A 17,738-nucleotide genomic window follows, 5' to 3' on the forward strand; every position below is an offset into this window, starting at 1 on the left:
TGCCGTCGCAACGCGCTTCTCTAGAATCAGGCTAAGTTTTTCCGTCAGAAGGCCGCGCAGGGGTACTTGCGTCCCACCGTTACCATAGCGAATGGGCCTCCGGACGGTAGATCCTGCTGCTTGCCAACATCTTTGAGCTTCGGCAGCTCCGGAAGCTGGGGTAACTGGCGGGTAATTAGGCCGTGGAGTGGGATTTTTAAATGTGTGTCTTTAAAAGTGTTTATGGCCTATGAGAGCCCCAGTTTTTGTTCAGTCTCGACACCCTGTGAGTTGGGTCAAATTCTGTTTAATCAGAGTCCTTGCGACGCTCAGCTTTCGAGCGTCTTTCCAGCAAGCCCTTTCTTCTAACAGAAAACAATGTCGACGAGCACAAAGTAATCCCAGACAAATAGGGGTGTCAAGCTACAACCGAAACTAGGCAGTTGATACACTTCGACAAAAAAGCGCTTCAGAGACACAGTCAGTGTTCGTGGAAGCTGTATACTCCCGACATGAACTTTTAGGCCTTCCAGAGTATTCAAAAGAAGTCCAGACATGCATCCAGCCCCAAGAAGCCTATAATCTTAGATACACAGGAAATACTAAAACAATTTTTGTCTTACTCTGTTGTTTGGTGCTGATTGTTAAGTTCTGTAGGATTCAGTGGATGAGGATGTAGATCAGTAAACAGAAGTCTAGTGAAAGAGAGGACATTAAAACTAGGCATTTGGTTTATGTCAATTAGATGGAACAAGAAGACTAAGACTAAGACATTTCCCGGAAATTACCAAGTACCAAAAATTGTCAAGCATTGAAAAACACTCTAAACTGTTATTGATCAATTTAGACCAGATTTCAATTAAGAACTCCAGAACTTCTTCACTGAAATTAATAATTTCCACAAAATTGTGAGGAACTACAAAATCTTAAGATTTTGTAGGAAGCCAACTCCATTAAAAAAAATAATAAAGTGTATGTGCAATTAGTGTGTGGTGATAGTAACCATAATATTTGATTGACTAGAACACCTTCTTCCTCCACCAAGACAAATAATTTCTACATTCTCTGATAGCTGGTAAGTTTGAAGTTGTGATGGGTGGTTTATAGTGCTTAGGCTTTCCCACATTTCCATTTGGATGTTTTTAATTTTAGTATTTATATCCCTTGTGATTAACAGGTAACTTTTAATCCAGAATGTTTTGAAATGCTAGATTTTATTCTTAACTGCTTATTAGTGAGCGTGGAGTCAGTGGTAGAGGTGTAGTTTGGAACCACCAATACATCACTTCACGTCTTGATCTTGAAGTCCCAAAGCCTGGGGCTTCCCAAATTTGCAAAAGTTTGGTCCAGTTTGTAGGCAGTGGTGTTAGTACGTCTGTGCCAGTGAGTTATGGTGTCAGCTCATCTGGTGGTCTGGCTTCTGCAAGCTCAGTCTTTCATACAGTGGTGAGATCCAAGTCATTAGTCCATGCAGGTCATACACGGGAACAAGTTAAATTAAGAAAGTCCTAACAGGCCTCGTTAATAACTTCAGTTTGGGGAGCATCAGAATGAGAGGCAATTCTGTTTCAAAATCAAGGCAGAGCCTTGTATACTGGCCATTGCAGGACCTCAGTAGAGCAGAAAAACTTTTTAGAGTTTATATTTTACAAGAACTCACATTGAAGTCATATATTTGAGCATAGCCTGGTGTTGAATACACTCCTCATTAGATGAGTTGATACCCCATTTAAGATATTCTGCAAACTCAGCAGGAAGAACCCAGGCCATCCTGGAGGGTTATACACAGCTCTAGTGGAGTTATAATATACCTCCTCTGATACAGTGAAAAAAATATAACTTACCTTTCAAACTATAGCTGTAAGTAGGAGAATTGGTTTTAGAAATACAGAATTAGAAGCACAAAGAGGTAGATTAGAGAGCCAAAAATCAAATAACTGATGTTGATGAGAGGCTTGAGATAATCACAGAGAATATTGAGGCAAAGGACAAAGGTATTAAAACTCTTAGAATATATGTGAAAGAAACAAAGATGGTTTGACATGAGATTAATAAGTGCCCCTAAAATAGAGAACACAGCAAATGGAAAAAGAAATGTCCTTACTGATAAAGAAAATCTATAGATTAAAAGGATACAGGATTATGAATTATAGGAAGAGTATTAAGAGTATGCTTCTCATGAATACTGAGTAATGTATAGAAATGTTGAATGTATTATACATCTGAAGCTAATATAACACTGTATGTTAATTATACTTCAATTAAAAAAGCATATATCATGTTCTATAGAAAAGTTTCTATAGAACAGTCAACACTAAGATATATCCTGGTTAAGTTACTCAATTTTCAGAATTAAAGAATTCTGTGGGTACCCAGGCAAGAAACAAATGCAACAGCGTGGGGTGGGGGGAATTTTGGAGAAAAAACAATAAGGGTTTCTTAGACTCACCTATAGCACATTCAGTACTGGAAGACACTGAAAATATATTACAAAGTTCTGAGGGGGAATAAAATGTGTTCCAAGAAAATTATACTCCTTTGACTTTCCAGGTTGTCACTTGAATATAATTAGAATTTGAGGGGGCTCTATCCATTTTTATTCCTGTTGTCACACTGCATTTCTGAGCCCATCTCTCTTTAATATAACTTGATAAACATAACCATAGCAACCAATGTTTTACCAGCATTGTCTTCTAACTTCTTCCCCTTGAATTAAAGTTCATTAGTAAGTAATCCATCTTTTAGGTTATCACAAGAGTTTTGCAAAGGTTTTTCCCAATACATTTGCCATTAATAACATAAATAACTATCCTTTCAGCTTCCAGCAACAGTTTAACTGTTTGCCCCATCCTCAACTGCCTGACCACTATGCTAGTGACTTATATTTTATTTTATTATTATTTTTTAAGATTTTATTTATTTATTCAACAGACAGAGATCACAAGTAGGCAGAGAGGCAGGCAGAGAGAGGGGGAAGCAGGCTCCCCGCTGAGCAGAGAGCCAAATGCAGGGCTCGATCCCAGGACCCTGAGATCATGACCTGAGCCAAAGGCAGAGGCTCAACCCACTGAGCCCCCCAGGCGTCCCGTGACTTATATTTTAGATTTTTGTTATGGCAGTTATTAAATCTGGACCTAAGTTTTTATAAGTCATGATAAATTTTGCTAAGTTGTGGTAACAACTAACCCCTAAATGTCAGTGGTGTAAAACAATAAAGGTTTATATTTTTGTACAAGATCCATGTCTTTTGGGAGGTTGCTGTGGTTGCTTTATGTTTACCTCACTTGGGCACCCAGATTGCTAAACTACCACTATTTGGTACATTCTTGTCTTTCTGGCAAAAGGAAAGACAACTCAAGAGGATCTTGCACTGCAGTTAATGGCTGTTGTTAACGCACTGGCCAAACCTAGTCACATGAGCTCTGAGTAATCCTAGGGGGGCAGGAATTGCAATTTCCAGAAGGCAGAAAGCCAGAAATATTTGATGAACAACATTTATAACATTACAAGCACTCTCATACATGATATCAGAATACAGTATTCCCTCTCCTTGAGTATGGACTAGACCTATTAACTTCTTTCTGATGAATAGAGCTCAAACAACACAACAGCCAATCTGAGTTGGGGAGACAGAACTGAAAATTCTGTGGGACCAAGGCAGCTAGAATTTTCAGAGCAGAGTGCCAGAGAGTGAGTATATAGAGAAAGCTCTGGAGATCTTCAGGGAATTTCTCTGAGCCTTAAACTGAGTACCGATCAGTATATGCATGTGGGGAAATTACCCAAGACTAAGGAATGAACCACTGGGAAGAAGCAGGCAGAACAAATTCGGGGGTTCACACAAGGCTGGGACTAGTTTACATTCCCAGTATTTTTAGTGGAAGAGCCCTTTAATATCTGGGGGTGTTGAGTACAGTAAGGATATTGCCTCAGTAGTGGAGAGACATTAGCCATAGATGAATGGCTGTTCTGATCTAGACTAGGAAAGCACAAAATCAAGCCTCCAAAGGGCCATGCTATATCCAAGTAACTGTGTCCCAGATCAAAACTTGAAAGTGCTTAAATAAAACCCAGCATTAAACATCATAAAATTGCCAATGTCTGCCATCAAATGAAAAATTGTAGGATAGGCGAAGATGTAGAAAACACTCCAAATGAGGTTAAGAAAGAAATCAGTAAAAGCAAACCAAGAGATGGCACAAATGAAAGAATTAGTAGACGAGGACATTAAAATAACATAATTATACTTCATATGTTAAAGAAGACAGAAGGAAGCATAGCATGGAAAGATTAAGAAGAGACAAATTATAAAAGACCCAAGTCAGACATCTAGAGATAAAAAAGAATTCAATGTCTAAGATGAAAAGTACACTGGATGGAATTATGAACAGATTAGACATTGCAAATGAAGAGAGTAGTGAACTTAAAGATTTAACAGTAGGAACTACCCAAAATAGAACCAAATGAGAACAAAAAAGGATCAGTGAGCTATGGGACAACTTCAGACAGCTTTATATATCATAATTGGAGTTCCAGAAGGAGGAAACAAAAACATACTTGAAGAGATGATGTCTGAAAAGTTTTCACATGTGATAAAAACTGACCCCACAGACCTAAGAAGCTCAATGAAACTTTAGACACAGGAAACAGGAATAAAACTATACCAAGCACCTTCTAATCAAATTAATACCAGTGACTAAAGAAAATCTTAAAAGCACTCAGAGGAAAAAAACAAAAGACACACTGCATGTAAAGGAACAAAGTTAAGAATAAAAGAAAACTTAGAAACAATGCAAGTCAGAAAACTGGAGCAAAATCTTTAAGTACTTAAAAAAAGGCCCACAAAACAAAACTTGACAGGATTATATACTCAGCAAAAATATGTTCAAATATGGAGATGAAAGAAGTGGAGATGAAGTAAAAACATACAAAACTGGAATAAGTTAATTGCTAGTAGAGTAGAACTGTTAAATGAAAATCTTCATTCAGATAAAAGGAAAATGATGTTGGAGGGAAATCTGGAACTACTGGAGGAGTTCAAGAACACTGAAAATGACAAATATGTGGGTAAATAAAAGACCAGTCATTTTTAAAATTCTCTTTAAAAACAGTTTCTTAAAGAGAAGCTTATAATGTGTTGTGGGATTTTTCAATACATGTAGAAGTAAAATTTATGATAAAACAATACAAGATGGGGCAGGAAATGGTTCTTTTAGTATGAGTTTCTTTGAGTGTAAGGTTCTTTTAGTGTATGTGAGGTGGCATAATGTTACTTAAGGCAAACAGAAAAGTTAAACATGTGTAATATAAACCCTAAAGTAACCAAAAAGAAAACAAAAAGTTGTAAAATAATAAGCCAGTAATGAAGACAGAATAGATTCATAAAATATACTCAGTTGTTTCAAAAGAGCAGAATAAGAAAAAAGGGAAAAAAGAACAGCACAAATAGACTACAAATAGCAAGGGGGCATACAAATTCAGTTATATCTATCACATTAAGTATAGATAATTGAAACATGCTAATTAAAAGTTAGAGATCATCAGAGTAGATCAGAAAAAGCAAGACTCGACTATATACGGTTTATAAGAAAACCACATTGAATATAAAGACCAAAATTATTAAAATTAAAAAAATAGGCAAAGATAAATTACACTAACATTAATGAATAGAAAGTATCTATATAAATTTCAGAAAAAGTAGATTTCAGGGCACCTAGTATTACTATAGACAAAGAAGGATAGTTTTTAATAATAGTTGTCAGTTCATCAGGAGGACATAGCACTACTAACTACTTATATACCTATTATCAGAGCTTCAAAATAATACGAAGCAAAAACGGCAGTATAGAAAGGAGAGACCAATGCATTCATAATTATATTTGGAGATTTCAACATCCTTATTTCAGTAATTGATGAGGAAGAATACAGGAAATTAGTAAGAATGCAGAAGACTTGAACAACTCTGTCAAACAAGTAATTACAATGGTAGAACAAACACTTCACTCAATGACAGCAGAACACATATTTTTTTTCAAAGGTAGGTGGAACACTTACCAGGATAGTCCATATTCTGACCATAAGCAAGTCTCAATAAATGTAAAATAATTATAATCATACAAAGAATGTTCTCTGCCAACAATGGATTCTAAGAAATCAGTAAAAGAGAGCTAGCTACAATATTTCCATATATTTGAAAACAAAATAACACAGTTCTAAATAACTCATAGGTCAAAGAAGAAGCCAAGAGGGAAATTTTAAACTGAAGGTAATGAAAATACAACATTTCAAAATTTGTGGAATGAATCTCAAGTAGTGCTTTGATAGAAATTTATAGAATTAAACGCTTATATCAAGAAGGTAGGTCTCAAAGATCTAGGCTTCTGCTTTAACATACTAGAAAAAGAGAAACAGATTAAGCCCAAAGTAAAGAGAAAAAAAGGAAATACTAAAGATTGGAGAAGAAATCAAGTAGAAAACAAAATTAACAGAGGAAAAAATCAACGAAAACCTAATACATTTCCTGAAAGATTAAAATCCTTTTGTGAGCTCCCTTGCTCATGAAGTCTTCGACTTGGGTTCCTGTTCCTGCTTGGTTTAGCCTCTACTTACTTCTCTGAACTTATTTCTTTTTTATTTTCTCTATTATGGTTATGCTGGCCTTTCATATTTTCTGTTGTTTTCTCTACTGGCACATGATCTTTGCACATGCGGCTTCCTCTGTTTGTCCCATCCTCAGCTGTCTCAGTGTTTCTGATTCCCACCCATTTTCATCTAGTTAATGTCTACTCATTCTTTAGACTTAGGTTTGATATCCTAGTCTAGGGCATACACTACCCTAACCTGTAAACTCTACTAGGATAGACACTGTGTCTTGCTCAATATTTTATCTTCAGCACTTAACGTATGCCTGGCTCATGGTGGATTCTCAGCAAATATTTGCTATACACATGAATTCCTCGTGGTAGACCTGCTGTTTTAGGATATGACAAATTCAAGCATTACTCCTTTCCTGCATTTCATGGATCAATATTCTGAGGGTTGAAAGATTATTATTACTGTCAGGCTTATGAGGATTAAGAGAGCATTTAGAGATTTCACCATCTTCAACACTGCTCCCGCCTAAATATCTATACTTCATATAGTCATCCATTTCTCTGTGAAGATCTGCTGGGGAGTCAGGTTCTTTTTGGTGATGTATTATTACTGTAGTGCTAGAAAGTTTCATCATTAAGGCTACTGTTTGTTTTATTTCATTGTGTCACCCATACCAAAAAAAGAAACTTGGTACAACTTGTGCCAAATAGTTAAAAATCATAGTAAATTAGAGAGGAATTTATGAATATTTCACATGCAGATACTTCACTTTGTAGTTTAAAAATATATCAATGACTAGAAAGTGAAATCAATGCTTCAACACTCTGATTTCAAGAATTGTGCATGAAGATAAATGTGTGCTGGTGAAATTTTTGTATCTCAGACATTGGCTTTATTCCATATTAGATTTTTTTTTACTCCTCAAAACAAATCTATGATGTAGAAATTCACACCATTTTTTTTCAGGAAAACTTTTAGTGATTTGCTCAAAGTCTCAGACTTAACATTGTGTTAAAATTCAAACCTAAATTTCCTGTCAAAACCTAACATTTTCCCACATCACCTCCACTAGAAAATGTAAACTATTAAAAATTTTTGCCACCCTAAGGATCAAATGTTTAGGTCCTAATGGTACATTAGCTAACAATGGCTAGCAATTATTTCAGTTTGTCTAACTATGACACAGTCAGTTAAATGGTTTCTCCAAGCTAAAATTGTGATCAACTATTCACACATGGCACCCTAGTAAGAAAAAGAAGGTAGAGGTAAGATTTTGTCTAACATCAACTTATATATGTAAAATGCCAACTTCCCATAATGTAAATCATATGAAAACAGAACAGTGGGAACTTAGAAAATGTGGGTAGTAAAAAAGATTTTCATTAAATGAAAAAAATGCTTAGTATCATTTAAAAAAGTTTGTCATCCACTATGAAAACTGAAGAAAAAGATTAGCTGAAGAGAAATGTTCTGGCTTAAGGGTTATACCTTAGTATTATATTCAGTGAGGTACACTATTGCTGTGTAAGTTGGGAGAGGGAGGGCAGTCCAGAAGATAAGTTTCATCTTGTTGCTGGGGCTGTGAATTGAGACATTTAATTCTTTAGCAGATAGGAGCCTATGTGAAAGAATTCTGATGTCATAATTTTTGGGTGTCACCATGACATTTGATCATCATTCCTTGGGCAAAGATGGTACAAACAGAGGAGAGCCTCAGGGTCCAGGGAACAGAAGAGAGGACAGTACAATGTGTATTCTTATTTTTCAATTGTCCTTATTTCTGTCATTGGGGAATTTCAAGGTTCTTGAGGAAATAGAAAAGAAGAGTTAGTCCAGACATTAAGGAGAAGATGTAAAGAATCCCTTAAAGGAAGAGCCATAGAGAAATTTGTAAGGTAACAGTTTGAGGCCTTTTGTATGGGATGACGATAGAGTTACATTATATTAGTTTGTATTAATAGTTAAGGGAAAAACTGGAAGCTAAAGATAGTGAGGAAATTGGGATATAAAGTGAGAAGAATCTCATGATTTTGTACAGACTGTAGGTTTAGAATAAAAATAAATTCATTCATAGATTAAAATATTTCATATTGTTGGAGAATAAGGCAGTGACAAGAATAAGACTGTCAAACTTCAGAGACAAATTTTTTGTTGAGTTTCAGCTTGGTGCTGGAGCTATGAAATGTGACATTTTATTCTTTACCAGGTAGGAAACTATGTGAAAGAATCTTCTGATGTAATAATTTCTGGGTGTCACTGGAACATTTGATCATCATTCCTTTGGCAATTCCAGCCTTCTATGGAAAGTCAGTAGAAGCAGTTGATTTATTCACCTCTACGGAATCAGACTCAGCCTATTTTGGTAAGTCTATGTATTCTTGATTGAATTAGCTAAAACTTAATACTTACATAAATAAGATAGTTACACTAAACCAAAGATTTTACTGTAGTTTTACTAACTTATCAATGAGCCTTTCACTTTTTTCCTTGATAAAGGAAGCACATAGTCTATAAAAACCAATATATATTATATTCAAATTCCTAAACTTTAATAATTTCGTTTTATTATTACCACAACAAGCACTTACTTATTAGGCATAGAATACTGTTCTAGACGTAAAAAACAGTTACAAGACATGCTTCATTTTTCCTGTCTTTTGTTGAACACATATACATTTATATAAAATAGTTATTAATTACTGTGTGCCAGTCACTGCTCTAGATATTAAGGATTCAGTCAGTGGTGACAAAGATAGGCATGAAATGGGGAGGGGGTGCAATGCTTAAGCAAAAACATTTACAAAAAATAGGTCACTAGTTCTCAACAGGGGATGATTTCTTCCCCTCTCCACCAGGGAACATTTGGGAATGTCTGGAGACATTTTTGTTTGTTACAACTTTGGGGGAGGGGAGCTATTGGTGTGTAGTGAGGATTTCATGGTATAAAACATCATACAGAGCACAGGCCATCTTCTTCTCTCCCCAACAAAAAGCTATGTGGCCCCAACTGTGCATCGTGTCATAGTAGAGAAATCCTGAATTAGAGTGGTAACTGTTCCAGAGCCAAAACAGAGTGCTAGGAAAACATCTATAGTGGAATGGTTATGGAAGGCTTCTCTGACCAAGTGAAATGTAAATTCAGACTTAATGAATGAGTTGGTCTTAGCAAGTAAGGAGTGGGGAGCAGTAGGGTGAGGGAAGAGTTCTAAATACACACTATAGTAGGCAGTAAAGAGCTTATTTTATATAGTTGTGTGTGTATGTGTATTATACTTATATCTCATATATATGTTACATTGTATGTGTATGCATACATAGATTTAATAATGCCCAGTAGCATCTGCTGGGTACTAATAGTTAACATTTATTGAGCACGAACTATGTGGTAGGCACTGCATTTTATAGGTATTACCTTTTTTAATCCTCACTATTATCCTGGAAGGAGATACTATTATTACAGATTTATCCTTGGGAAACATACTTGGTTAAGTACCTGGCTTAGGATTACATAGTTGAACTCTCCCACTTTCTTAACTAATATGCCGTAATTATAGAGAGGAGGTGCTGACGAATGATCATCAAGGACAGGGTTAAGGGAAGCTATCATGGAGGATGTGGGGCTCGGCTCTACTTGTAAGGAAGAGAAGGGCTTGGCAGAGAGTTGGGGATTGGAAGTAGGGGCTCAGGCTTGTTGATTGTAACACTCACTTCAAGCAAGCTAGTTTTTTTCCCAATAGAGTGGAAAGAGATTTCAGTTATGTTAACCACAGGACACAATTTACTTCTACCATCTAATGGCTGTTTTATATTTGTCGCTAGCATTCAAATTGTGTGTGAGGGGGAGTTATATAATATAACATTCATATACTTTTATAGATAGTTTAAAATGTCAGTTTCAGAATGTTTTTATATACCTGTGACAAAGTAATAACATTAAAGACTCCAAAGAACTTTTTGAAGACAACTCAGCCCCATGCCATTATTTTAACTTTCTGATCTAGGTTTTCAGTGAATTATGCCTTTTCGGTTTGGGACCCAGCCAAGGAGGTTTCCGGTAGAAGGTGGAGATTCTTCAGTTGGGCTGGAATCTGGGCTGAGCTCCAGTGCTGCCTGTAATGGGAAAGAGATGTCACCAACTAGGTAAGGTCTGCTTGTCCTGATGACAGAGGAAATGTGTAATGGCTATTATCAATGTAAGCTTGAGTTGATGATGTTCAATATTGGCAAGAACAAAGTCCAGGGCCATTAAATTAATATTAACAAACATTGCTGTTATGAAATTAGTATTAACAGATTCCAGGTTTTCTAAGCACTAGTCTGTTTTCAGTACCTCTGTAAGTCTCAGTGATAGAGCAGTTCTTTTTTTGGGAAGGGGGGTACATTTTTAGTTGTTGTTATTTTTGTTTTTGATAGTTACAAGAAAGATGACATTCATTTGAACAAGCAAATCTTTAAGGCTACTATATGCCAAGCATAAGGCTACAAATATTAAGAAATCCCCAACCTCAGATTTAGTGTCACTTTGGCTTTGATCTGACTTTCAACAGAAAGACAGTAATACAGAGTATGAATGTTTTATAAAGCAAAATTATTTTCTTCAAACTGGAGATAAGTATAACAAAGAGGATTTGTTCCACTTTTCTGCTGCTTACCAGAGCAAACCATCAAATACTACATTGTTAGACTCCATTCTCACAGCTTGGAAATTTTTAGAACACAGATTTGAGCTTAATAAGTCAGGTACTTTAAAAATCAGAGTTATTCAAGGATGCAGTACTATTTTGGGAAGTACTAAACACTTGTTTTTAGAAACGTCTTAGGTTAGGTGATTATCTGGTGGGAATGTTGGAACAGAAATTCAAGCACTAGATGTATTTTGGGACTAGAAGTCGTTTAGAGATTCTTTTAAACCTGAGATTCAATCAGCATTTGAATAGTATATGGAATAGTATGTTCAGTTTTATATTTTTCCACAAATATTCTAGTTTTTAGGTCACTCGAAGTGATTTTAAGGTGCATGTATGCATAAAGTGCCGTAGAATCATCACTATGTTTACAACTATGCACTCCCCCCACTCCTCTTTTTGCCATTGAGCAATCACTGCATATCATTCAAAATGATCATCCAGAGGGTTATTTTATATTTATGAATTTTCTGCATCTAAATGTATGGCAACAACCAGAACTTCTTTGCAGCATAAGTCTAAAATGTCTGGTTCATCAGTGCCACTGTGTTATAATTATATTGTGACATTCAAAGCTTTTTTCAAAATGATTTAAAACAGTTGATACGCAAGCTTTGCTGCTCTGAAAAAATTTCCTTTTTAGTATCTAACCACATGTCATTTGCTCTTTTATTCAGGCAACTCCGAAGATGCCCTGGAAGTCATTGCCTGACAATAACTGATGTTCCTATCACTGTCTACGCAACAATGCGAAAGCCACCTGCACAAAGCAGCAAGGAAATGCATCCTAAATAGCATCATTAAGCCTTTTGTAGAGGTTTGACTAGGTCAAGGGTAATGGGCCAGTATCATCTTATGATCTGATAAACAAATAAAAGTGGTGGCACCTTTGGATGATGACAGTGGTGGAAATAATTTTCTTTCCGTGGGAAAACACACAAGGCCGTCTGTAAAATACGTAGTGATAAGCCATCAGTTACATTTGATAGATAAGACAGAATAATATTTCACAATTAGAAAGCACTTTAGAGATCCTTTTGCTCACAGTGGATCATTAATATCAGTAATTCAAGATGAAGGTTAATCCACCTTGATTATCCATCATGAAGGGCCTGTTCTACATAATGTGTTTTAGGCTGGTTTGCTTTGTTTATATTTGGGTTGCCACTTAGCTGAATCCTTTCATTTGGATACCCTAAGCCAATTTCTGGCTTGATATATATATTTTTTTTTTTTGAAGATTTTATTTATTTATTTGACAGAGAGAGAGAGAGGGAACACACATGTGAGAGAGCATAAGCAGGGAGAGCAGCAGGCAGAGGGAGAGGGAGAAGGAGAATCTGGCTTCTCAAAGAGCAAGGAGCTTAATGTGGGGCTCGATCCCAGGTCTCTGGGATCATGACCTGAGCCAAAGGCAGACGCTTAATAAATTGTAAACTTTAGAGTTATCTCTAAAAACAAACGATAACAGAGAGCTAATACTAAATAGTGGAGAAAAAATGGAATAAATATCACTCAATCCTAAAGAAGGCAGGAAAAGGGGAAAAAGGGAACAAAGATAATGAATTTAAGCTAAGTTATGTTGATATTTACATTAATTACAAAAGGTCTAAATATTTCAATGAATAGGCAGAGAGATTCTCAGATTGGCTAGAAAAGAAGATACTATCTACTTGGACTTACTTTAAATACTAAGACACAGGGGCGCCTGGGTGGCTCAGTGGGTTAAAGCCTTTGCCTTCAGCTCGGGTCATGATCCCAGGGTCCTGGGATAGAGCCCTACATCAGGCTTTTTGCTCTGCAGGGACCCTGCTTCCTTCTCTCTCTCTGCCTGTCTCTCCACGTACTTGTGATCTCTGTCAAATAAATAAATAAAATCTTAAGAAAAAAAAAAGAAACATTTGAAGAAAAATACTAAGACACATAAATTTAAAATATGAAAGGTAAAAATAGATATACCATGTAAACATTAATCAAAAGAAAGTTGGAATAGCCTATATTAATAATAGACAAGGCAATTTTAGAACAAAGACTACTACCAGGAATAAAGAGGCATTCCTAATGTTAACATTGTTGTAACAATTTTAAGTGTTTATGCAGAGCTTCAAAGTATATGAATCAAAACTGATGAAATTGAAAAGAAACAACTCCACATTTTATAGCTGGGATTTCAACATCTTTCAGCAACTGGTAGAAGAATGATTGTATGACAGAAATGGTACATCTTTTCAAGTACACATGGAAAACTCCATCAAGAATAGACCACATTGCAGCCAGCAAGTCTCAATAAACTGAAGAATAGGCAAAATATAACAGTATGCAAGTATATTCCACAGGAGAATTAAGAAAAGGATCCAGAAAATCTCAAATATTGGGACACTAAATGACACGTTTTCAAATAACCCATGAATAAAGAGGAAATGACAGGAGAACTTTGAAGAGTATTTTGAGCTGAATGAAAATGGAAACACATCAAAATGGATGGTGTACAGATGAATAGTGCTTAGAAAACATTAAATTTTTGCATTAGAAAAGAAGAAACATCTCAAGTGAATGATCTAAACTTTCACCCTAAGAAAGCAGAAAAGATGGGCAAACGAAACCCAAAACCAGCAGTAAGAAAGAAAGAATAAAGACCATAGATCAATAAAATAAAAATAAATAATAGAGAAAAATTAATGAAACCAAAAGCTGGTACTTCGAACAGATCAATAAAATCGATAAGCCTCTAAACAGAATTAATTTCCTCTAAACAAGAAAAAAAGAAGACACAAACTACTGACATCAGGAATGAAAGTAGAGACATTACTGTAGATCATAAAGACATATTAAAAGGATAAACCAGTAAGTTTTTTACCAGTATGAATTCTTTACTCTTCTAAGGCCTCTGCCTTGAGTAAATCCTTCCTACACTGCTTACAGTGCTAGATCTGGGCTTTCTGTAAGGGGATATAAGCAGGTTTGGGGGCATCATGCCTTCATAACCTTCTTCCAGGTTGGCATCAGCTCATTCATCTTTAGACGTGATCACTTTAAAGCATATTTTGTTGAGGTGGCCCATTTGGCTCACTGTAGAGGCACTACGGTCTGGCAAGGTTGGTGAAGCACTCAGTGCTGGGCAGCCGCCATTACTACACCTCAGCACCTCCTTGAGGGATTCAGTCGCTGCTTCCGGCTGGTCACATCATACTACCTTCCTCTTATGTGTGCTTTTCTGTCCCGTGCTTTGGCAGGTGATAACAGGCTTTCATTTCTCAATCTCATCTAACCACCACCCCTCCCAACCTGCCACCTGGGCCATTCTGCCCCCTAGCAGTGTCTTCCGGGGTTGATGTCCTCTGGTGTTGTGAAGTTTAAAAACTGAGTGGCCTTATCCATGTAGCTAACCTTCTTCTCTACTTTTCAGGACTTGAAAGGTTACCAAGGATCTGAGGGAGTGCTTCTTGTCTCTCTGGTGGGTTGTATCATTTTTTTCCCTCCCTACATCCTCAGCAATCAGAGATCCCTGGGACTTAGAGGATCCCTAGTGGAGGGTCAATACCAGATTTTTTTTTCCCTCAAGAGTCTTTGGTACTTTACAAGGGATTGCACTGGGAGATAAGGTGAGGGGTAACTTCTGTGGAAATTCTGCTTTCCTGAAATTCACTCAACGAATACGTAGTGAGCATAAACCTAGGTATCGAGTGCTATTCCATTGCTCTTACAACACATCAGTGAATAACCCACACAATTTCATGGAGTTTACATTCTGGGTGGTGCCTCATTTTTTGTCCTTCTAGTCTCTTTAGACTCTGTGTGGGGGGAGCAAACTGGGGGATTGTCATGTTACGTTGTTGATTATGCTGAAATGGTTTCTCTGAGTCAGTCCTAGAGGAGAAGGGATTGACTCCACACTTCAAATATGTATTTACTGTTTTATGGCCCCAGCTATGGGGCGTAGTCACAGATTTAAGGAAATAGAAAAGACTCTACTTGACACCCTATACTACCCTGTTACAGACAAGGATGTAGAGGCCCAGAGAACAAATGGATCCTAGTATCTTCTGAAATACATTCCCCACCCCCCAACAAACTCTGGGCTGAAAATTGAGGGGGTGTGTACCAGACAACGGGCAGGTAGATGTATTATCCTCCATCTACAGAATGGGAGATGCTGCTAAGGGCTTGATTCTTTTCATGTTTTCCAATTCAGAATTTTAAGAGAAAACAATCTGATTGTTTGAATTCATCTTTACACACCACTAGATAATGGGATGTTGCTGTAGTATAGTCCTCTTGTCCAGTCAGCTGTAGTCATGACAGGAAGAGGTAGGATACGGGCCTAAATAGGGCTCCTCCTTCAAACTAGGGCCATGGGAAGCCTCTTCATTTTGAAAGGCTCTGAATTGGCAGGGAACAAAACAACAGTTGGTCAAAATTACTATGAGCACCCAACCCGTATTTCTCTATATGAAATCCTGATACACTGTGTTTAACTAATAGGAAAAAAAAATATGACTTTTTTCTCCCTAGACTGAAGCTGGGAGAAGATGGAGTCCCATCTGAGAGCTGAGTCAGGCTCTTAAGAATGACAAATTCAAAGTTTCAGGTCATTGTGTGGTGCTTTGTAGGTATATGGGTCGGTGGCTCATTAGGTTCTCATTTGCCTAGTACAGGAGTGTGAAATAGGAACTCTGCAAAGTGGCTTTGTAAATTGTGGAGAAGGTAGAAGAATTTTTGTGTTTTCAGTCTATATATGTGAACCCCTGTGCATGCCTGCTGGAACCACTGAGTCAGTCCGGACAGGGTCAGCAGCTGGCCTGGTTTTGTTTACTTCGTGCTATTGCGGAGAATGAGGAACTAGGTGGCCCTCTAGGATGCTTCTGGAAAATCTTTTGGAAAAGAAAATGGTAGGGTGTTTCAGAACCACTTCTTCCTGTTTGGGTCTGATGGAGGGAATATTATGAGGGTGTAGTGTGTTTTGAGCACTGGGTCAGTCTACACTTGTTAAGGCTCTAGACTTTTGGGATTCAGAGTTGTTAGTTTCGATGTCACATACGGCTCTTAGAAGGTTTTGTTTGGTCAGCCTGGTATTGTGGTTGCTGTTGCTTTAATTTAATTAGTTACCAATGGAAAACTCAGGCTATTCCAAACTCCGCAAATTTCACATTTCCAGCTTCTGCTGGAATTCTGGTTCTTTAAGACTCGCGTTCTTTCATGGTTAAGAGTCAGTTCAGTTGAACAACTGCAGGCTTTTTAGGTAGGTTTGGCAGATGCCCTGTTAATTTTGTCAGTCAAACCCTACCACTTTACTCCTTTATGGTAACTCACCAGCTCTGTAGGCACTGGGGTTTGTGACTCCAGACTTAGAGAACAGCTGATAGCTGGCAGATAGTTCTCTGGAGGCAGGAAGCGAGGGGATAATCACGCTGCCCTTTGTTTTGAAACCTGGCTCTTCAGCCTAGCTGAATGATAGCTGACAGTATATCCCTAACTTTTCTAAGTCTCAGGTTTCTCATCTGCAAATGCCACCTCACAGGATTAATGTAACGATCAAATCAATATCAACTTATCATGGAGTTTAGAATGCAGTAACTCCTTTATGAATTGATATTAGCTATTTTCATTGATATCTTCAACTTTATTATTAATGTACTTGAGACAGGAGGGTAGCAGGGGAATAGATGTGTATCTATCTATCATCTATCTTATACAACAATTTACATATATGTTTCTCCCCAAGGTCAAAGATTATTTTATTCCCTTAGTAATTCTTCAAAATATTTTATGCCCCCTTCCCTTGCCCCCAAATTTATTCCTTTTACATATCCTTAATCCTATTGCTGTGAGGGCCTATTTTATCTCCTTCTGTCTTCAATATTGATTATCTTTTCATGTATAATTCTTTAATTTCAGTTTCTGTGTTTAAATATCACACCAGCTATTCAAGCTTATTTTTTTCCAGACTTTATGAATATAGACACCTAAAAAAATCATAAAATTAGAAAATACTAGTTGTGTTGTAGTTATGTGGGGGAAAAACTTTTAATAGAAGGACTTTTATACTTTTCAATAGAATTTTATGATTATGTCCTACTTTCTTTGCTATAATGTCCTCAATGTTTCTTATAGAACACACAGTAATAATATCTTACGGGAACTTCCCCTCATGCCGTTTTCTTTTTCTTTTAAAGAAATAAGGGGGAAAAAAGTGGTTTAAGTCCTTTTTTCTCCTCTAGAAACAGTTAAGTTATGCTTCCATTTTTCTAATAATGTGTTAGAAATTTACTTTATTAAACCTTGTAACTGCTATAAACCTAAAATATTCTTGTTACGCTGTTAGATCAAACCAAAGTACTAAAAGCAAAGCTACCATCTAATTCCAGATTTTATGTAAATTAGTAAATGTTTTCAGGATTAAGAAAATATACCTCAGATACTTTGGTGTAATTCAATTCAAAGTATCATCCCGAAAGAAAGATGAATCTGAGAATCTAGCCA

General features: G+C 36.7%; 1 protein-coding gene across 4 annotated transcripts; it reads left to right on the forward strand.

Annotated features, from left to right (window-relative positions):
- Positions 1-12,158, forward strand: FAM229B (family with sequence similarity 229 member B). Of its 4 annotated transcripts, none has more exons than XM_032858349.1 (4): positions 1-171; positions 8,780-8,935; positions 10,575-10,713; positions 11,936-12,158. In XM_032858349.1, the coding sequence occupies exons 3-4, from the start codon at positions 10,589-10,591 to the stop codon at positions 12,051-12,053; spliced, it is 243 nt and encodes an 80-aa protein (XP_032714240.1). In that variant the 5' UTR covers positions 1-171; positions 8,780-8,935; positions 10,575-10,588; the 3' UTR covers positions 12,054-12,158. The 4 variants fall into 4 exon arrangements, with proteins under 4 accessions (XP_032714240.1, XP_032714239.1, XP_032714242.1 ...); XM_032858348.1 differs by having other exon boundaries at positions 1-160; XM_032858351.1 differs by lacking the exon at positions 1-171 and adding an exon at positions 7,821-7,838.
- The last annotated feature ends 5,580 nt before the right edge of the window (positions 12,159-17,738 follow it).

This window comes from Lontra canadensis, unplaced genomic scaffold (assembly GCF_010015895.1).
Source record: "Lontra canadensis isolate GAN:19392208 unplaced genomic scaffold, GSC_riverotter_1.0 scaffold14, whole genome shotgun sequence".
Lineage (NCBI taxonomy): Eukaryota > Metazoa > Chordata > Mammalia > Carnivora > Mustelidae > Lontra > Lontra canadensis.

Excerpts from the sequence above, each read along its gene's own strand:
- FAM229B (XM_032858349.1), top strand. The coding sequence starts at position 10,589 with ATGCCTTTTCGGTTTGGGACCCAGCCAAGGAGGTTTCCGGTAGAAGGT. Across the intron at positions 10,714-11,935 it reads AAAGAGATGTCACCAACTAG|GCAACTCCGAAGATGCCCTG; the intron begins GTAAGGTCTGCT and ends TCTTTTATTCAG.